This window comes from Rhineura floridana, chromosome 6 (genome assembly GCF_030035675.1).
Source record: "Rhineura floridana isolate rRhiFlo1 chromosome 6, rRhiFlo1.hap2, whole genome shotgun sequence".
NCBI lineage: Eukaryota > Metazoa > Chordata > Lepidosauria > Squamata > Rhineuridae > Rhineura > Rhineura floridana.
Window position 1 is genome coordinate 7,553,483 of NC_084485.1, and position 22,199 is coordinate 7,575,681.

Sequence of the window (22,199 nt, forward strand, 5' to 3'; positions counted from 1 at the left end):
TGCAGAGAGCTTCTTAAAGCTGCTGTCTTCTGCGTATCATGTAGTTCCATCCTAAGATGCCTAAGAAAATGCTTGTTTATTTCCAGAGCTTGGAAAAGTTACTTTTTTGAACTACAACTCCCATCAGCCCAATCCAGTGGCCATGCTGGCTGGGGCTGATGGGAGTTGTAGTTTAAAAAAAGTAACTTTTCCAAGCTCTGTTTATTTCTGCCTTTCAGTTGGGATTGCCGTTTGTACCTTCAGGAGTCCTCTGCTTCTTTAAGAGTGCACCTGTAGAAATACTCTGCACAAGCTTTTAACCGAAATGGTTTCCTGTTCCAGGAGCTCTTAGATTAATAAGCATCTCTATATTTGGATGGAGAGGTGGTGACTCCAACTCTTAAGTCTTTTGCAACCTTCTCTAGTGCACAAGTAGTGCGAGGGTCAATTCATCTGTAAATGCAACTGTGTTATCACAATACCTTTACTATCACAACACAATCAGCCTAACAGTTAAATACTAGCATATCTGTGAAGCAAACTATTTTCACCATGAGTGTTGACCATCACTGGATAAATCAACTGCAATAAGGGCTGGTTCACCTATATGCAACACCTCATAGCCAAAATTATTCAACTCTTGATGACCAGGAGCTGAACATATAAACTTCATTTTATTGAAAAGTATTGCAATTGAGGTGTCATTGGAAGATACAAAAGCATTATCGGTGGGAGAACTCTGTAATGGTTGATTTGGACATGAGGATTATCAGTTGACAATGCAGTTAAATTAATATGCATGTACAGATCAGCCTTAAAAGGTGCACTCTATAACCCTTTGAAGATCATGACAACCAGGGCTGTGGAGTCGTAGTCATGGAGTCGGAAGCAATTTTGGGTGGAGTCGGAGTCGGAAGCAATTTTGGGTGGAGTCGGAGTCGGTAGAAATGTACTGACTCCGACTTCAAAATAAAATCAATATTTTAATATTAATATTAATTTATTAATATTAATACATAAATATACATTTGCCATTTATGAAGGACTTGGAGTCAGACAGTAGAAAAATTAATATACATTTGCCATTTATGGAGTTGGAGTCAGACAGTAGAAAAACAGAGGAGTCGGAGTCAGAGTCGAAGGTTTGACATACCGACTCCACAGCCCTGATGACAACACTCCCATTTATTTTAATGGCTAAATGCAACAGCCTTGAAATAAACTAACAAAAGTTACTAGTCAGAAAAACAACAACAACAACAAAAATCACACACCCAACAGCCCTTAAATAACCTGTTTCCATGCTGGCTGCAGAGGAAGAGCCCCCCTCCTCTGCAGCCAGCATGGAAACGTAGCCTATTGTCCTCTTAGCAGGCTAATTAAAAAAACACCCTGCCTTTTATCATGTGGATAGCTGGAGGAGGGTCAGGCTTTCCTTCCTATGCAGCTAGTATGGAAATCAAGTGGGCTGCAGAGGAGGGATGGAGTGATCTGTCTCTTTTCCATCAATCTGCTCACCTGCCTGCATGGAATTCCCTATGGTTACCAGAGTTGATAAATACAAGACTGAAGCGTGGCATTGCTCCTAAGCAATTATCTTACAAGAATGGGATGTTGATGGACTGCAACTCTCATCATCCCTGACCATTGACCATGCTGATTGGGGTTAATGGGAGTTGTAGTGCAGCAGCGTCTGGAGGGGCAGAGGTTCCCCATTCCTGTCTTACAAGTGTCACAAATTATCTGCATGCACAGTGCTAACCTCCACCCTATTTTTCTAATGCCAGTGAAACCTAAGTGCTTATACGGAAGTACAGTTTAGGCAAGGCAAGTTTGGGAATGAACTTTGCATACCTCCCAAGAGGATTGTTTTCCCCATCTCACTTCTGTCTCACTTTAAAAACTTGTACTTACTTGTACTTTAAATCATGTTTAGGTGTGTTTATACTGCCTCTCCTCACTCCCAGAATTTAACTTCTTTCCAGACGTGGTGGTGTTCATGTTTACACTTTTTGATTCTTAAACACTAGCCAACAGGCACTGCAGGCATCTTGGGAATTGCACTGCAAATTATGCTAAAGGTCAGTGAAGCATAGCCAAGGTGTGTGTTTACGGGGAGCTGCCTGAGGACGACATTCTTTCAGGTCACGGAGGCAGAGACTTTGTTCACTGGGGTGACGGAGGCAAAAACCCTGCTTAACAGCATCTTTTTCTTGTCCAGCTAATTGGTGCAAAGATTTATTTTATAGTGTGTGCTTAAGATTTAGCCACTGGCTTCCCAATTATTTTACTTACTTCCTGACAACAGTCATCCTCTTCGGTGCCTTTTTTGCACCTTCTAGAGCCTCTTCTAGAAAACAAGCTGTAACCAAGACAATAAATGAAGTTGTTTTAAACCAGATGGGTCTCACCACTGAAAAGGCTATCTCCCAGGTCATTCTCAACCTAACGTCACCCAGTAGGGGCGCACAGGCCGTGGCAGGTTAATCTAGGAGATGAGTCACTTAAGGGCCCTAGTCCATTTGGGTCTTGAAAAGTTATCACTGTGAACTAGGGTTGCCAGGTCTCCGGTTTTCTGCCGGAGTCTCCGGCAAAAGGGGGCCGTCTCCGGCCTCCAGCAATACTTCGTTTAAACTGAAGAATCTCCGGCTTTTCATTGGCCCCCTCAGCCACGCATGCGTGATTAACACACACATACATTGGGCTGTGGCTTGCCGCCTTCCTGCTCTTTCTCAGTCAGGCTCAGGCAGGGACTGCAGAGACAGCAGCTGCCAGCAGGTGCCTGAAGGCAAAAGCGGCCCTTTCGTGCGTGCAGCAAGGAAAGTGCACCAGGCCCATTCCGGATGGGCGGTTCCCCCCCAACTGAATTTCGGGATATCTCCTTCTCCTCCTCTGGTGCACGATTCAGGAAGGGAGTCCAGCGACCGCCTGTTATTAATTTTGTTTGACTTACTAGATTTATATCCTCCCAGTAGGAGTCCAGGGCGGTAGCTTTGCTGGGTCGGTTGTTGTCTGAGGACGGCATCTCTGCCCCACCCGGACAGCTCAGGGTAGATTGCAATTTAGCCTTTCCCCGTGTTCTCTTCCCAACAACCCCGCGAGGTAGGCCAAGCTGAGAGGCTAGAGGGATTCAAAGCCGGGGTTACCTGCCAGGAGAGAGAAGGACGAGCAGCACACGAGCGAGCCAGTCGCGCCTGCCCAACTTCGGCGGCAGGTGCTGCTGCTGCGTCTGCCTGCGCCAAGGCGCGGCGAGCCGCCCTCGGTTCCAAGCGGCCGCTGCCACAGCTCTGCCCGCCCAGCCGCAGCTCGCCTCATCCTCGCGGCGTCTCCAGCGCAACAGCTTATTTTTTTTTTTTACCCTGCTAGGATTTCAGCCACGCCGCGCTGGAAGCAGGTGCAAGGGGTCTGCGCAGGAGGGCATGAGGACAAAGGATTGCAAAGGGGCGCTTTGGAGAGACGCGGGGAGCGCTGAATTTTTAAAAATTCTCTCTCCCCACGAGAAAGACAGGGACGAATAAAGCGCTCCCCCTCCTCCTTTGCCAGCAACAGTTTACCTCCCCAAGTGGCTGCGCGTAAAGGGGGTGGGGGAGGAAGGAGCGAGAAGGCTGGAGACTCCAGACACCCAGGCCCTGTTCCTTCCCCCCCCTCGCCTAGCCCCTTTGCTGCAGCCGCCGCTGCCAGGAGAGAAAAGGACGAGCTGCGCACGAGCGAGCCAGTTGCGCCTGCCCAACTTCGGCGGCAGGTGCTGCTGCTGCGTCTGCCTGTGCCAAGGCGCGGCGAGCCACCCTCGGTTCCAAGCGGACGCTGCCACAGCTCAGCCCGCCCAGCTGTAGCTCGCCTTGTCCCCGAGAAGCCGCTCGCAGACAGCGGAAGCAGCTGCCTGGGCGAGGAGAAGCCGGCCGAGGCTGCCCAGGCGAAGCCGAGCCGAGAGGACGCTCCCACCTGCAGGCAGCCTCACAGCCAGGTTGGTGCCGCCACAACCGCTCCCTTCCTTCGGGTCTTCTCTCTCCGCCCTCCTTTGGTCGGTGGTGGTGGCAGCCGCCGCCGCCGCGGTTCACCTCCTGGCATGGGTTTCTTTGCAGGTCTGGGAGGGAGGAGAGACGAAAGGTTGGCCCGGCTTTTAGCTCCCTGCAAGCTGGATCCGGGTGGAGCGGTGGACATGTTGTTTTGGGGGGGGGTTCCTCCCACAGGATTAAGTTTTGGGTTGTAGGAGTTTGCATGGGGAATCTGAGTGGTTTTGAAGTGCGCTCACATGGAGGTTTTCCCCACAACCCTTCATTCTTGGTTTTTGTTGTTGTTTGAATTTGCAAGAAGGTGCCTCGTGGTGTGCCGGATTGGCAAATGGGAAACTTGTTTAGTTTGCAGAGTTTCTCTGTAGATTAGACTCCTCGTTTTGTTTCTACCTTTATTTGGAGAGCCATTACTGTCACTGATCGGGAGGGTTTTTTCCTGGCACCGGTTGTTGTCGCTTTGAAACAACAGCCCTGTGTGGTAGACTGGAGCAAGAGAATGGGCAGGTTGGGAACTGAACAGGGGTTTGGACCTGGGACTTTTCAGGTGCTAATTCTAGGGCTGCAGCTCTGTGCACACTTCCTTGGGAGTAAGTGCTGTTGAACTCAGCGGGACTTCCTCCTGAGTAAGCTGGTACAAGATTCTGCTGTAAGGCTGGACACTTGCTTGGAAGTAAACAGAGAACACAGTAGGGCTTACTTCCATATAAACATGGGCTGGATCCAGTTGCAATCATACTAGAACCCTATTACTTGCTTCTCTTGAATGTTGGCAGTTGTCAACAGGGTGAAGCCACTGTGATACTCTGCTGGAAGAATAGGAACATAATTTTTTATTTATTTAATTTATTATTGCATGTATATCTCACCTTTTTTCAAAGGAGCTAAAGGTGAGGTATATGGCCTCCCTGCTCCTCTCCAGGTTATCCTAAGAACAACCCTGCGAAATAGGCTATGTTGAGAGTAAGCCCCATGAAATGCAATGTGACTTAAAAGCACAGGATTTGGCTGCATGCCATTTTTCAGTTTTTTTCCTGTTAGTTGTGGTGATTGAGGTTGTGGTTAAAATCATACTCAGTGAACAAAAAGTTGGTTTTGAGAATTGCTTCGTGTTACATTTTGCTTCAAAAACATGCAACTTTTCATGAAAGGTAAATCCCAACCTGTAATGTGTGAAAGTGTTACCACTAATAGGAATAATAATAGGTATGATTCTTATCCTCTTTCCTGATGTTCTGATTGTCTGTGTGCAGGGATTTTGTTTTTAAAAAAGGTGTGGGAGTATTCAAACATGTGATTCCCCTCCCCCCACACCTTGAAGTGGTACAGTCCCAGGAGAGCTGCACCATGCTCTAGTTTCTAATGTGCAATCTGGTTCTTTTAAAAATGTTGTTGTTTGACTTGTAATGGTGCCAAAGAACTTGAATCACAGCCACTGAATGCAGTGATGGCTATTTCATTAATGGACTTTAAAGGGGGATTAGACAAATTTGTGCAGAGATACTCAATGACTATTAGGGCAGAGACACTCGCTATTCTGCCGGTTCCAGTACATCTCCACCTCCTCTTCTGATAATGGGGCACACGATGCTAGTCAAACCCTGCCTCTTTTTACTGTAAAATCTGGTAGGAGCAGTTTGAATGTGTTTTTTAAAATTTGCTTCAAAGAGACTTTGCAACAGATCAGCAGATCAGTACTGGCCTAGATGCGCTAATGGTCTGACTTGGTATAAGTGTGTTTTCAGTGCTTCCTTAGGGGAGTGGACCTATGCACATATACGGTATCAAAAAGAAATATACTAGTCTGGGATGGGATCCTGGAAGCAAAAGTAGGTAGCCAGTACATGAGATAGTGTCAGTGGAGGCAGAGCACGGTAAATGGCCCATAATCTGGCTTGCCCCCAAATTTATCTGAACACCTCCATCACAGGGTTGCTGAATCCTATCTAAGTCTAAGATGATATGCTGGTACTGCGGTGATGCTCTGCCATGTTGGCCATGCCCCTTTCAACTTGGCAGTATATCAAAGGAGATTTCCTTGCAAGACCTCAGGCCTTCAGTGTAAACTTTGCTAAACCTGAATTGTCATACTGTTTGGTCTCAAAGCCTGGCTACATGCAGCCTATTTTGCTGTCGGCGTACGGTTAGGATTGAGCTGAATGAATGACATCTTAACGTTCCAGACAGTTTCATGGGCGGCCCTGGGGAGGAATAGTTTGATCTGCTTCTAGTAGTGGCATTGGCAGGGTTGTTGCTGACATGTATTGACGAGGAGGGTGAGGCAGCTGTTCCCTCTGCCAGAATGTTAGTACTGCTACTACTATGAGGTAAAGAGAGGAAGGGGAAGATCTGCTCCTTGCTTGCTTTGCTGTTGTGGCAGCAGCATTGCTGCTGGTAGGGATTTGGAGATAATGGGTCCCTCTGCCTCCATGCACAGAGGTGTATTGCTGCCTCCCTGTCTCTTGTTCACACATTGTCCTTTCCAGTATAGAGATGACCCCTGGAGGACAGCAGAAAGCTAGTATGATTTCAGGTTGCAAACCAGACTTTGATGCTTGTCATTGCACATAATGTGTGTCATATATCCCAGCTTTGGTCCAAGTAGTCAGTGCAGGACAATCAGACTTCACATTCAGTCCTTCTTTTGAAAAGTGGCAGACTCTTTTTTAAAAACAGAGCAATAAGCCATGATGTTCAGGAGCAATATTCTTCCCTGAAGATTCCTTCTCACATTTACAGTTCTCATTCTCTCACTCTTTTGTTTGTGCTGCAGGTCCCTAAATTATAGAAATGAAAGATGGGAACAGCCCTATTAGGTCAGATTGCCTGTCTTCCCTCCTAGCCAGAGAGGAGATTCTCCGGGCCCTGTGGTGATCTTGAGTGCTTTCTCTCGCCAGTCACAGGCTTCAGATCTCCTTTCCTGGACTGTCTTGGCCGGCTCTTCCTTCTTCACCTGGAAGATAGCAACACCATCTCTGCTTAATAGCTTTTGCAGGGAGGAAGAAACAGGAGCTGAATGAGAACTTCTTTTTAAGTTAAGATAGCCTCCTAGGGAGCATTGTGGAAATGACAACATAATATATATTTTTTTATTTTTAGGGAAGAAAAACCCTTCTAAATCAATCTTGTGCACGTCTCTCTTGTTCTTTTGTGCTAAATTTCACGGTGTCTTTCTTTATGACACAGGGCTGTTTGAGACTGATTGCAAGGCTCTCATAGACGTTAATGGGGAAAAGTTCAGGGCACAGCTATGTGAGAGATACAGCTGTTTAGCTCATTACAGGCCAGATTGGAACACCCCTGTAGGCCAACACCTGTGTCCCATGTTAAGAGGCTCAAAACTGGGACGGGGGAGGGCGGACAGAAAGAGCAAAGGTTTGGCATGATCTCCATTGGTCATGTGGGAGGGGATCTCAGTAATGGAGCCTTTTCATAGCGGAGGAAATGTTAAGGGAAAATCCACTGTTCAGTACATGAGCAGGGAAACTCTTTTTTTATCTGGAGGGCCGCATTCCCTTCTCGGCACCCTTCCGGGGACCATATGCCAGTGGTGGGCAGGTCCATGACTCTTCTTTGTCTCCCCTTCCCCAAGGTGGTGAGAATAAAAGAGCGAGTGGAAGAAAAAGAAGACATCCCACCACAACAGCAGCGCCTCATCTACAGTGGCAAGCAGATGTGAGTCCGTCAGGAGGGGCTGCTGTTTCCTGATGCATTGTGGGGAATGCCCGGTGCTTGTAGGCCTTCTCTGACTCCGGAGCCGATTCGAAATGACGAGGTGCTGTGGGCGCCGATGGGTGGGAGCGGCCGCGATGGGGCTGAGCAGTCTCTGCCTGCGGTCTCCATTGCGGCCGCTACAGCACCTTGTCGTTTCGAATCAGCTCAGGATAAGAAGGCCGCTGGGTGGCAGGAGCAGGTTGGAGGCTGGCTCGTTTGAGGGCCCTCGCTCAGGCGTTGCGCAGAGAGAGAGAGAGAGAGAGAGAGAGGCGGAGGCAGGCAGGGGAGAACCTCAGGGAGATGGGCTGAAGAAGCCTAGGGAGATGGGCTGAGGAACCCCAGGGAGAGGGCTGAATAACCCTCAGGGGCTGAAGAACCTCAGGGAGAGGGCTGCATAACCTCAGAGGGGGTGGCAGAGAGAGCGATGGGCTGCATAACCCCAGAGAGAGGGGGGGTGGCTGTGGGCTGAACAATTCTCAGCGCTGATGTGCCTGTCCCTCCACCTGTATCTTGCTGTAGATAGCTGGGACGAGGTCCAGAACATCCAAGAAGCACGCACAGCAGGATCTTGGTAGGCATGCCTTTATGGAATCATATGGCTTCCTTTATGGAATCAATCCATGTCTTGTTTGGCCTTCATCTTTTTCTACTCCCTGCTATTTTCCCAAGCATTATAAAAGATTATTCTTATTTTGTATAATATTTTATAAGACGTTTCATCTTGATGCAATTAAAAACCATTCAATTGCTTCAGCAGGCAAAGAAGTCATTAAGTGGTCTGCCAAGACCCTCAGTAATGTTCAAGTAGTGGTGGTGGTGAGTTTGCAAATCCCTGGTCTATCGCCTTGCTGTCTGGTTGTGAGCTTACAGGATGCATTTGACTGGCCAGGGTTGGATGCTGGGTTTGAAGAACATAAGGACAGCCCTGCTGGATCAGCCAAAGGCCCATTTAGTCCAGCGTCTTGTTTGCAAAGTGACCACCTATATGCCTGTGGGAAGCCCACAAGCAGGACCCGAGTGCAGCAGCGCTGTCCCCACTTGTGATTCCCAGCAAATGGTACACAGAGCCATACAGCTTCTGATATGAAGGGACTTTACCCTGATCCAACAGGGCTCCTCCAGCAGCATTGTGGCATACTTGTGTGCAGGGCTGGATTACCCACTAGGCCCCTGCATTAGTGCCTATGAAACTGCTACAGATATACAAGATAGTTTGGGTTCTACAAAATAAGTTAATTAATGCAAATTCTTGTCTGATGTAGCAGTTTAATAGTGGATTAAATGTCTGGTGTGAATGTGGCCTGAGTTTCAGTAAGTGGAGGAAAGCTGAATGACGCAGAGGAAGCCAAGGTTCTGTTGGAACGCCTCTCCCGATATGAACCTACCCGTACACTGCGCTCCACATCAAAGGCTCTCCTCCGGGTGCCTACTCAGAGGGAAGCTCGGAGGATGACAACGAGAAAAGGGGCCTTCTAAGTGGTGGGTCCCGAATTATGGAACGATCTTCCTGATGAGGTACGCCTGCCGCCAACACTACTATCTTTTTGGCGCCAGGTTAAAACCTTCCTCTTCTTCCAGGCATTTTTGCATTTTAGTATGTGTTTTAAAATGTTTTAATCTTGAAATTTTTCTGTGTTATGTTTTAAATTGTTTAATTATGTGTTTTAATTGTATACTGAAGTTTTAGTTTGCTGTGAACCGCCTAGGGAGCTTCGGCTATGGGGCGGTATATAAATCTAATAAATAAATAAATAAAGGTTGGTTGATTTAGTCCCTACTTCCAGATAACATCTTTCGCCGTTCTCTTAAAATTTCCTCTTCCTCTGCGGTGCCTAAGATGGCTACAACCCTCCATGGGCCAGAAAAAACTAAGACACTTCTTTTCTGAAGGCATCAGAACTGCACCTCCCAAGAAATGTCCCTAATGTCCTAGTAAGAGTTCTACCCGGAGGTTGAAGGGTTACGCTGGCCCTTTGGTATGTGTTGCTGTGGTTGGTATGGTATTGCATTTAGGAAAGCATCACTGTCTTGTTTTTTCATTTTCTGTTAGCATTTCATGTACCTTTGACCCTCCTCCCTTACATCCATAGAAGCAACAACAGTGGTTCCATGTGGTCAGCTCAACCCCAAAAAACCCATTGATGATGTGCCTTGTTGGATGCATGATGGTTTGTTTTTTGCCCACTAATGGTAAAAGAGAATTTACATATTTGGAAGTGTGGCTGCAGTTGTTGTTCACAAGCTGTTGCCTGTGAAGATAGATCAAACCATGGGTGTTTTTTCTCTGTTAGTTATTACTCACTAGATGTTGGTTGTCTTTCAAAGTGATTTTATAGCTGCCCACAACAGGGTAGCTAATAAATTGTAGATAATCTTCTTAACAATTACTCATTCCTGTCACTGCAGCGAAGGATTTTCTGTGACGAACTTTGGAGAATCATTTGATTGACTTGTGAAGCACAGTCAACAGCACTGTGGTGAGTATTTAAAATTATTATGACTATGTTGATGGAACTCTGTCAGGTAGCCTGATCCTATGCATACTGCCATCAGCATATTCTTACTACATTGAGAAACACAACCTGAAAACCACATAGCATCCAATTAATCCAACTGCACAGATTCAATAATAAACACATTTACTATGTTACATTAAATGCAATGAGATTTGCAAAGTAATCAAACGTAACTCTGTAATCCTCTATATGTCTGGGTCAGCAGTAAGTCTCATTGACTTGAATAGGGCTTTTTGGCAAGTAAGTGAGAGGGCAGCCTAAGGATGCAAGCCAAACTCCACTTATTTAGGGGTAAGCCCAATTGAATTCAGCAGGATTTACTTCTGAGTTTAGGATTGTGCTGCCAGTCTGGTATCTCCGTCCTGGGCTCATACTGGGAGAAAGGGCTGGATATAAACCTAATAAATAAAGTAAAGAAATGCAATCTCCTCTTCCTACACTCTGTCCAGACTGCGACCAGATGTAGACTCTGTGGCAACAACAGCAAGCCAGCTTTGCCATGCAGCTTGATAAAACATTGTGGAGAACTTGAAAGTTTCCTTACTAGTTAGTGACATTTGGGTTGATCTTAACAAACATATTGCTTGGCTGTGGATTTAGGCATTTTTCTTATCAACCCTCTCTTCTTCCTGTACAGGTGCTGTTGTGCTGCACATCTGTTGTTTTAATGCAGCCAGAAGGAGAGAAGCCGAAGAAGAAATATGCAGCATCATTTCAGACTGAATGGTTGCAGCATGATAATTTCAAAGACTGGATCGTAAAAGTAGATGACTCTCTTGCCAGATGCAAGTACTGTAATTCTACTTTCACTGTGAAACACGATGGTGTCAAGGCCGTTCGGAGACACAAGGAAAATGCTGCACACATTAGAGCCTCAAGAACGGTGCATCAGAGTGCTGCCATGACATCCTTCTTTGCAAAGAAGAGTACACCAGAAATGCTCCGTGTTGCTGCTATAGAGGTTAGCAACGTGTATCATGCAGTTATGCACCAGCACAGTTACATGAGCACGGATTGTGGAATGAAACTGATTTCCGCAACGATCGAGGACGCTGCTCTTGTTAAAAAACTGCACTGTGGAAGAACCAAGGCAGAGTGCATTGTTGAAAACGTGCTTGGACCAAAATCAGTAGAAAATGTGGTGCTGGCACTGGGTGGACGTTCCACTGAAAAAGTTCCTTTTTCAATTGCCACGGATGCTTCTAACAAAGGCAACCGTAAAATGTTTCCTGTGGCTGTGCGTTACTTTGATGCTGACCTTGGAGTCCAAGAGAAACTGCTGGACTTCTATGAGTTACCATCAGAGACTGCCGTTGCCATCAGCAATAGCCTTCTGAAGACTGTGACTGATCTGGGATTATCTGTTGAAAATATAGTGGCTTACACTGCAGACAATGCTGCTGTCAATTACGGGGTAAGGAACTCTGTATTCCAGTTCCTAAAGCAACAGAAAAGTTCCATTGTGAAGGCAAACTGTTTTTGCCATGTTCTACACAATGCTGCCAGAAATGGCTGGTTTAACAGGAAGTACGATGTTGCGTATCTGGTTCATAAGGTATACACGGAGTTCTCCAGGAGCACCCTTAAAAATGAGAAACTGAGGGAATGCTTTGATGAGCTAGGCATGCAGTACCGTGCAGTAATTAATCATGGAAACACACGGTGGCTCTCTCTTTTCCCAGCTGTTGAGCGGCTACTCCAATTGTGGCCTGCTATAAAATCCTATTTCCTGGAGCTTGGGGAAGAGCAGACCGATGAGATGATATGGAACTTTATTGGAGACCAGGCAGATGAGGCAACTGGTGACACAACTGAAAAGATTTCTGTCCCAGAATGTTACCTCTACTTTGTGCATCACTACATGCAACTGTTTCATGAGACTATTAGTATTTTGGAAAGAAAGCACTCAGTAAGTCCACACCTCCACACCTTCATGTGCAGCTTGAGGGAGAAGCTGGTAAATCGTGTGGATAACAGATTTTTTGGAGCAAATGTGCTTTCTGGTCTAAAACACCTCCCTGAATCTCAACGTGCATCTTTCACTACAGATGCTCTCCAGATGTACAATTGGGCAATAGCACACCTTGGTAAATGGTATGATTTTGAGAACTCACAATTGAAAGAGTTCACAGCCTTTGATCTGGACAGAGAGTCAGATGAGCTAACAGTGGACCATGTTAGTAAAGTGGCTTCAAATCTGGCCATTGAAGTTGATGTTGATGGACTTTTTGATGAACTTTGCCTGGTTAAAAAGTTTGTGCCTGAGGTCAGAACATCTGATCTTCCTCTGGATGAAAAATGGGTGCAGTTGCTGAAGAGCATCAGATCAAGAATTCTGGTGAAGGTTGTCAGTGCAGTGTTTGCCATACCAGTAAGCAATGCTTTCGTGGAGAGAGTGTTTTCCCTCATGGGCAACGTATGGACTGACAACAGGAACCATATGTTATCTTCCCTTGTGAAAGCATAGCTTTGTGTCAAATTAAACTTTGGCATGAACTGTGCTGATTTTTTCAAATATGTGAAGGAAGAGCAAAGGTTGCTTAAAGCTTGTGTTTCAAATGAGAAGTACAAATTCTAAACTTAGTCTGTTTAGTTATTTAACACCAGTTACTACAGTGAAAGCACCTTGTTCATTCTTTCTGTTTTTCTTTTATAAAGAGTAATACTGTTTATAATGTTTATAATGGTTGAAAACATCCCTTGGATGTCATCCACTTCTCTTTTGTAAGAGAGATAAATGTCTAAATCCAGCTGCTAGTCCCAACTACAGTAGACCCATTGAATCAATGGGAATTTGGTTAATTGACACCATGTAAATTCCATTGTCATTTGGGGGTTGTTATGTTGGAGGGCTGCCATGCTGTCAATTGGGGGGGTTACTACGTGGAGGGGAGAGAGTTGAGGAGGGGTTTCTGGGGGCTGTTGTGGTGTCCCATGGGGATCTTTGAAAGGCTGCTGTGTCATTTTGGGGTGTGCTCCGAGGGGTTGTAGTGCGGAGAGGAGATTGAGGGGCTGCTGTGGTGTCATTTGGGGGGGTTGCTGTGTGTGTGGGGAAAGAGTTGGGGGTGTTTGAGGGGCTGTCATGTCATTTGGGGGATGCTTTTTCGGGTGGTTGGTATATTGGAGAGGGGTGTTGGGGGGCTGTCGTGTTGTCATCTGAGTGGTGTGTGGGTTGCTATGTGGAAATTTGGGGGCCAGTTCTGGTGTTTGGGGGATTTCAGGAGCAGTCCTGGTGTCATTTGCGGGTTGCTATGTGTGTGGGGATTTGGGGAGGGGGCATATGGCGGGCAGTCCTGGTGTCAATGCATTGGGACTAGCAATAGGATTATGATTAGCAGATTGATTGGTGATGTAACCTGCCTTTGTTCTCTAAAAGATAGTGTTTGTTAATAAAACAATTGTTTGTAACCTGGTGCTATTGGTTTTATTTTTCTCTCACGTTTTTACCTTTACCTTAAAACTAGAGGTAATTGCATAATTGTGATTGTTTAATTTCTTTGAATAGAGATGGATAGAACAGTAGCCAGCCAACATATAAAGTTGCAGTACCTTATGGATAACTTTGTGGATGATCCCCAGTCAAGTCTTAGCAACAGCACAATGCTGACAGGCAGTTGCCAACTGCTTGCCTAGAATGCCCTCCGTTGTCCTTAACATGGCTGCAACCATATCTACTCAGAAGTAAGTCCTATTGAGTTCTATGGGGCTTAGTTCCTTAATAAGCATGTTTACAGTTGCTGCCTTCAGGGGCATCCATCTGTGCTCCCATCTAACATCTCTGCAACACTAAGCTCCTTTCTTCCAATAATGGCCTGGCCTGAGGGCATGTAAACCCTTCTTGCCAGAAGCAAGTAAGCTAGATTAAATGTTCCCTAAAAGTGTTGAACTGTGACCTGGCAGACCAGGGTTTGAATCTCCACACAGCCATGAAGCTCCCTGGGTGACCTTGGGCCAGTCACTGCCTCTCAGACTCAGAGGAAGGCAATAGTAAACCACCTCTGTCTGAATACTGCTTACCATGAAGATCCTATCTGGGATCAACTTGAAGGCAGTCCATTTCCATTTTGCATCACCCTAAGCTTGTGAGAAAGAATGACCTTGTCACTTCAGATGGACCTAGGAACACCCTATTTTAGATAAGATTTCTATTTTAATCTCCAGAGAATTTTTTTTGAATGGTATGCTCCAAGCAACTGTGGTTGATACAATGTATCATGTTTAATGATGTCACTAGGGCCCACCCTGTGACATCACTAGGGCCGCCCCATGATGTCACTAGGGCCCGCCCCCATTTTCTCAGGTTTTTGGATGGTTCCGACCTGGCAACCCTACCGTGAACTGAGAAATACACTGGAAGACAGTGTAAATCTTTTAGCACAAAGATTAGAGAAATTAAAGGGAAATTTCAACCAACGGTAGGGATGTTAAATAATCAACAGGGGAACACACTGAGTGACCGACATGAAATAAAAGGAAGATGGAACCAATACACTGAAGAACACTATAAAAGAGTTGTAAGAATGACAAATCCATTCATGGAGGAACCGTATGATGAAGAACCAGAAATTTTAGAATGTGAGGTGGATGCTGCTCTTAAAATACTTGAGAGAAACAAATCACCAGGAACAGATGGCATACCAATAGAGTTTGTTCAATATACATCCCAATTCCAAAGAAAGGGGATCCCAGGGAATGCAGTAATTTATCGAACTATTGCCTTAATATCCCATTCAAGTAAAGTAATGCTCAAGATTCTACAACAAAGGCTCTCACCATATATGGAGCGAGAAATGCCAGACATCCAAGCTGGATTTACAAAGGGAAGAGGCACCAGAGATCATCTTGCAAACGTATGTTGGATAATGGAACGGACCAAGGAATTTCAGAAGGAAATCACCCTGTGCTTTATAGATTACAGCAAAGCCATAATGAGAAGACATGATTCACTAGAAAAGACAATAATGTTGGGAAAAACAGAAAAGGGTAGAAAAAGAGGAAGGCCAAACAAGAGATGGATTGATTCCATAAAGGAAGCCACAGACCTGAACTTACAAGATCTGAACAGGGTGGTTCATGACAGATGCTATTGGAGATCGCTGATTCACAGGGTCGCCATAAGCAGTAATCAACTTGAAGGTGCATAACAACAGCAATGGTTATGGTCAGAAAAACAGACTGCAGTCAACAGCCTGGCTATTGTCTCCTTAGAAGTGGTCACAGCTGGTATATTCACTTAAACTGGTAAAAAGATTTTCATGCCACAAATGCCTTTTGAGCATCAAAAATAAAGGCCGTCTACTACCACTCTCCATTTGGCAAATTACTATCTCTCAGCCTAATCTACCTCACAGGGTTGTTGTGAGGATAAAATGGGGAAAGAACTGGGTATACCACCTTGAGCTCTTTGGAGGAAAGGTGGGTTATAAATTTAATAATAAAATAAATAAAGTACCACCTACTCAAAACCCTGAACCACAAGCTATGCTAACAATATTGTCTGGAAAAAAAAAGTTTATTAGCCCTCATGCAGTCCATTATTGATTTGAGGCACTGGTTCAACCCCTCCACCTCCACAATAGAAGTGTCATCAAGATATTGATATTTTTTATTCCTAATAAAAAGTTATTAAAAAATAAAAACAAAGCATATTGATGACATCTCACTATAAATCTTCAGCCAGTACTTTCATGTTGATAGTGAATAGATGGGGAGAAAGATAAAACCCTATGAACTGCATAAGGCAAGTGGCTTGATATTTATTAATTTGATTTATATCCCGCCTTTCCTTCAAAAAGGAGCCCAGGTAAGGGTGGCAAACAATAAACGATAAAATCATAGAAACATTCAAAAAACATCTTAAAAACAGTTTCAATACAGATGCAAAGTGGGATAAAGGCTTGTTAAAAAAAGGAAGATCTTTAGTAAAAGACAATATAGTGCCGGTCAAATGTTTAAGGGGAGGGAATTCAAAATCCCAAAATTCAGACTCCAGTACCACCCTCTGGAATCAACCTGCTATGTAGGAACCATCACAAAATGGTGCTCCCTATCCCCATTGTGGTAAAGCGACCCAGAAAGATACCATAATCACTGCAATTCAGGAGAACCAACACCCTGTTACTGTTACTGTCACTTCTTAGGGCAACAAACATAAGCACATGCCTGCTGGATCAGGCCAGTGGCCCACCTGGTTCAGAAACCTGTTCTCACAGTGGCCAACCAGGTGCCCGGGGGAAGCCCACAAGCAGGACCTGAGTGCAAGAACACTCTCCCCTCCTGAGGCTTCCGGCAACTGGTTTTCAGAAGCATGCTGCCTCTGACTAGGGTGGCAGAGCACAGCCATCATGGCTAGTAGCCATTGATAGCCCTGTCCTCCATGAATTTGTCTAATCTTCTTTTAAAGCCGTCCAAGCTGGTGGCCATTACTGCATCTTGTGGGAGCAAATTCCATAGTTTAACTATGCGCTGAGTAAAGAAGTACTTCCTTTTGTCTGTCCTGAATCTTCCAACATTCAGCTTCGAGCCCGCTTGTCCTCTTTCTTCCTATAGGCCTGATGGGATTGGGAGGATGAGAAGGCGGTCCTCTGATTAAACTGGCCTGCGCCTGCGCAGAACTGCCCTCCTCCATTCAGCTCTGCGTTTTTGCTGCCGCCGGGGTTAGACCGAGAAGTTTTCCTCACCTCGGCGCCGCCTGACAGACTGAGCGAGAGCTTGGCCGGCCGCCGAGGCAAGGCGAGGCTTGAGAGCGTGAGGGGAAGGCCGGGGAGGGACTCCATGAGCAGCGCCTTCCTCTCCTCAGGGCAGCGCCGCCCTTCGCCTCCCCAGCCCCGGTAGCGCGGGATGGCATGTCGTCGCCGTCGACGTGGCTGAGCTGCCGCTTGGCGCTGCGCTTTGGCTCGGGCTGGCCGGGGGGCTTCTGCACCTCTCTGGCTTCCCGCCTCAGCCTCCAGCCACCGCAACAACCGCGGTGGCCTCTCAGTAGCTGCTGCTGCCGCCTCCTGCGGAGCCGCCGCTGTCTGAGCACCTTCCGACGCGGCACCAGCCCCGAAGAAGGACTGTGGCTGCCGCTTTCCTCCGTGCCGACGCCGACCTCCTCGGGCTTCGTCAGGTCGCTGGGCACCCACCCGAAGAAAGAGCCCATGGAGGCGCTCAACACGGCGCAAGGAGCCCGAGACTTCATCTACAGCCTTCACTCCACCGAGCGGAGCTGCCTGCTGAGGGAGCTCCACCGCTTCGAGGCCATCGCCATCGCCCAAGAGAAGTTGGAGGTTGAGCCACCATCCACTGGACAGCTGAAACACGTGTTCTTCCACAATGCAATACCTTTTGTAGGCTTTGGATTTTTTGATAATGCAATTATGATTGCTGCGGGCACACAGATAGAACTGTCAATAGGAATTGTACTTGGAATTTCTACTATGGCGGCTGCTGCCTTGGGAAATCTTGTCTCGGATTTAGCTGGATTGGGACTTGCAGGTTATGTTGAAGCGATGGCCTCCAGGTTGGGCCTCCCCATTCCTGATCTAACACCCAAACAAGCTGACATGTGGCAAACACGTGTCAGTGCACACTTGGGTAAGGCTATTGGAGTGACCATTGGCTGCCTTTTAGGAATGTTTCCATTGTTCTTCTTTGGAGATGAAGAAGAAAAAAAACGGGAAGGAAAAAAATAACCTTTTTACAATGTTTAAAGTACATATAAACTAATGTACCTCAGTTATACAACTATGCTGTCAAAATACTGAGCATTATGCAGACAGTAACAATGTATAGAATGGGGAACAAAACAGCATGCCGTTTTATGGAAACACTAACTTATTGTGGCTTTGTCCTAGTACATATTTTATAAGGGTTTTTCCTTTTTAAAATTAAATTGTTGATGTGTGTGTTTCGCTTACACTGGCAGTTGATGTTTACCATTCTTCCCCCCCTGCCCGTCTCTCCTCCTTTTGCCTCTATCTTTTACAAGGATTATTTCTTTAACTGCTTGCCATCAATGTACTGTATGGATTTTGGGTTTGTATATTTACTTAGCGTTTGTAAACGCATGGCACAAGTTGCCGTTGCTGCTCATCAGACCCTCCATTCTGGACATTCAGTGAAGCTGGGTGACAGATGGCTTTAGGAGATATAATGTCTTGGCTCTCTTGCTGCTTTTATTTATCATTTACACTATACAATCGAATAACAAGACCTGTTTGAACAAAGCATCATTTGAACTAGGATTTGGATATCTGCTGAAATATGAGGCAATTACATTGACAGTGAAATCAGTTAAAGGAAGATCACAGTTTCAAGTTCTGCCTATATCTCAAATCTCCATAGATGTTGCTTGGAATACATCCCTCATCAAATTGGCAGCTGAGATCAGGGGAGGCCTAAAAGTTGGAATCTTACGTATGTGCAACACAGGCTACAATTAGGAAATGAGGGTTTGCCCAGTGGTTGGTTTTAGGAAGCTGTGCAAAACATCTTGCCTCTATGATAGTTAACGGTAGTCTCTTTACTTGGCTTTCTAGTGTTGATGAGCACTATCACCCAGTTTGCAACAGTGCTGAAACAGTATTTTTGAAAATCGGGCTTCAGTTGGTGTGCATGTGTTGCCCTCCTTCCATGCCTCTTCAAAAAAGAAATAAACATAACTTCCATCTATTGAATTTCATTCCTAAATTCTAGGCATCTGGGAAAACCACAACAGGTTAGAGGTTCTGTTGTTTGCGGAAGAGAGTGTATTTGTACATTTTATGCACTTGTTGAGATGGACGGAGAAAAAGCAGCGTATGGTGCACTGTGAGAGGGAGGGAGTGGGGTTTAGGTGGGAATTTAGAATTAGTGTAAAGGTAAGATTAAGCCTTGAAAAGATGTAGCTCTTCAAAAGTGTGTTGCCTTCAGTGAGAAACAGACTTAACTGTGCCACTTCTGGATGTCTCCTGAATTAGAAAGCAATTTTAGTGTCCTTGTCTCTTTGAATACTAACTGGGGCAAAATGTTAGACTGGATGTGTCTTGGAATGCCTTTTGAATGTCTAGACTTGGGCTAGATGAGTGGATCTTATGTGCAAAATGTAACTTAAAATAAATAAACTTGAACATTCAGCTTCTTTGAATGTCCACGAGTTCTAGTATTATGAGAGAGGGAGAAGAACTTTTCTCTATCCACTTTCTCAATGCCATGCATAATTTTATACACTTCTATCATGTCTCCTCTGACCCGCCTTTTCTCTAAACCAGCCTTTGGGTCCCCAGATGTTGCTGGACAATAATGACAATCGTTCCTGTCTATTGGCCATGCTGGCTGGGGGTGATGGGAGTTGTAGTTCAGCAACATTTGGGGACCCAAAGGTTGGGAAAGGTTGCTCTAAACTAAAAAGCCAAAAATGCTTCAACCTTTCCTCACAGAGGAAGCCCAAGCCTGAATCTGGATTTAAATGGGTTAGATAGCTACTTTAACCTGACAGTGTCTGGAGTTGTACAGCTGTCACTCACACAAGTACATTGCCCAAGGAGGTGAGATTTGCAATTGGCTAGTAGTTGTTATAATTGTCTGGGCTCAAGGCAGGCTTTTCAAAGAGTAGGCAGACCACCTCCTCTGCCAGGAGACTGCCAGGACTACTCCTCTCTTGTAGCAAGGCATTAATTACTCATTGAACTCAGCTGATCAACCCTGGGGCTGGGACAAAGGTTGAGTGGGCATCTGGAAGGGCGTACCTCACCAAGCATCTAGTCCACATCAGGCTGGAACAAGTGAGAAAAGATGCCAGCAAAATGTTTAGCAAACAAGTCAGAAAAAGACTGATGAGAATTGTCTAGACTCCCTGGAGAACTCTGTGTACCAAACAGATTTTGCACCACCTGAAACAGTTCCTCTAAACTAGCCTTCAGATGCTTCTTACAACTCCCATCTTCCCTGACCATTAGCCATGCTGGCTGAACTGTAATCTAAAACACCCAGAGAGCACCAGTGTGGGGAAGGCTGCTCTAGACAACACTTCACCAACATGACGGTGATGGATAAATATTTTCTTTGCTATCACCACTACTGCCACAAAGTAGGGTATACTATGGGCTCCATCCTGAGGAGTGTCTCATTCAGCTTGTTTTTCTCCACTTGTATTCTGGTCATCTGTTCTGGCTCGTCTGCACTGGCTTCCTATTTGTTTCAGGGCTAAATTCAAAGTGCTGGTTTTGACCTATAAAGCCTAACACGGCATGGGACCGCAATACCTGGTGGAGCGCCTCTCCCAATATGAAACTACCCATACACTGCGCTCAACATCTAAGACCCTCCTCCGAGTACCATCCCATCGAGAAGCTCGGAGGGTGGTGACTAGAAATAGGGCCTCTTCGGTTGTGGCTCCTGAACTATGGAATGGTCTCTCCAATGAGGTGCGCCTGGCGCCGACGCTGCTATCTTTTCGGCGCCAGGTGAAAACCTTTTTATATTCCCAGGCATTTTAATGCGTATTATTTTATGTATTGTTGTATTTTGCTACTGTTTGATTATTTTTGTTTACCTTTGTTGGTTTGATTCTATTGTTTTATTGTATTTATATATTCCTGATTGCTTTATTTTATGTACACCGCCCAGAGAGCCCTTGGGCTTAGGGCGGTATATAAATTAAATTAAATAAAAATAAATAAATAAATAATAAATCTACTCTGCTGCTTGATTTCCCCACACTCCCACTAAAACGGGAAGCCAAAAGGTTCTGTTCAGTGGGAGAAGGTGTTCAGGAGCAATTGTGTCAACAATCCAAGTCATCTGCTTATTCCACAGCTAAGCCTTTGACAGTCAGCAGAAAACTCCTCAAAGGCTTACCCAGGAACCTACTGGATTCATCAGCTTCTGGTGGTGCACCATTGTATCTGGTTCGCTACCCCTCCAATGGGGAAAAAATCCACTATCTTAAACCTCACTAGAAAGTGAGCTGTCAACAACAATAGGAACATAGTAAATCTCTCTACTCACAGGCTGCCGTACAAATGTTCCAGCACAGCCTTTCCCAACCAGTGTGCCTCCAGATGTTGTTGGACCACAACTCCCATCAGCCTCAGCCAGCATTGCCAATGGTCAGGAAAGATGGGAATTGTGGTCCAACAACATCTGGAGACACACTGGTTGGGAAAGGCTGTTCCAGCATGAAACACAAAGCCCAAAGTGAAGCCTGCAACATGGGTAACATGGATGACATGCTGAAATATTCCCATGGTTGTCATAATGGCCATTAAGTCACGCACCAGTCCTGATAGATATTCTAAATGACTATTCCCTAGACCAGTTGGTCATGGAACCGACCAGAGGGACGGCAACCCTGGACTTAATCCTCAGTGGGGACCGGGACCTGGTGCGAGATGTAAGTGTTGTTGAACCGATTGGGAGCAGTGACCACAGTGCTATTAAATTAAACATAAATGTAAATGGCCAATTGCCAAGAAAATCCAACACGGTCACATTTGACTTCAAAAGAGGAAACTTCACAAAAATGAGGGGATTGGTCAAAAGAAAGCTGAAAAACAAAGTCCAGAGGGTCACATCACTCGAAAATGCTTGGAAGTTGTTTAAAAACACTATATTAGAAGCTCAACTGGAGTGCATACCGCAGATCAGAAAAGGTACCGCCAGGGCCAAGAAGATGCCAGCATGGTTAACGAGCAAAGTCAAGGAAGCTCTTAGAGGCAAAAAGTCTTCCTTCAGAAAATGGAAGTCTTGTCCGAATGAAGAAAATAAAAAAGAACACAAACTCTGGCAAAAGAAAAGCAAGAAGACAATAAGGGATGCTAAAAAAGAATTTGAGGAGCACATTGCTAAGAACATAAAAACCAACAACAAAAAATTATATAAATACATTCAAAGCAGAAGACCATCTAGGGAGACAATTGGACCCTTGGATGATAAGGGAGTCAAAGGTGTACTAAAGAACGATAAGGAGATTGCAGAGAAGCTAAATGAATTCTTTGTATCTGTCTTCACAGTGGAAGAT

At 45.5% G+C, this 22,199-nt stretch overlaps 2 protein-coding genes across 3 annotated transcripts; both read left to right on the forward strand.

Annotated features, from left to right (window-relative positions):
- The first annotated feature begins 2,724 nt into the window (after positions 1-2,724).
- LOC133387014 (uncharacterized) lies at positions 2,725-13,107 on the forward strand. Of its 2 annotated transcripts, none has more exons than XM_061630900.1 (5): positions 2,725-3,943; positions 7,582-7,664; positions 8,223-9,218; positions 9,541-10,180; positions 10,857-13,107. In XM_061630900.1, the coding sequence occupies exon 5, from the start codon at positions 10,887-10,889 to the stop codon at positions 12,684-12,686; it is 1,800 nt and encodes a 599-aa protein (XP_061486884.1). In that variant the 5' UTR covers positions 2,725-3,943; positions 7,582-7,664; positions 8,223-9,218; positions 9,541-10,180; positions 10,857-10,886; the 3' UTR covers positions 12,687-13,107. The 2 variants fall into 2 exon arrangements, with proteins under 2 accessions (XP_061486884.1, XP_061486885.1); XM_061630901.1 differs by having other exon boundaries at positions 8,223-8,274; positions 10,110-10,180.
- A 3,684-nt stretch (positions 13,108-16,791) lies between these two features.
- LOC133387015 (transmembrane protein 65-like) lies at positions 16,792-20,800 on the forward strand. The gene has a single exon (XM_061630903.1). The coding sequence runs from the start codon at positions 17,065-17,067 to the stop codon at positions 17,890-17,892; it is 828 nt and encodes a 275-aa protein (XP_061486887.1). The 5' UTR covers positions 16,792-17,064; the 3' UTR covers positions 17,893-20,800.
- Positions 20,801-22,199: the final 1,399 nt, after the last annotated feature.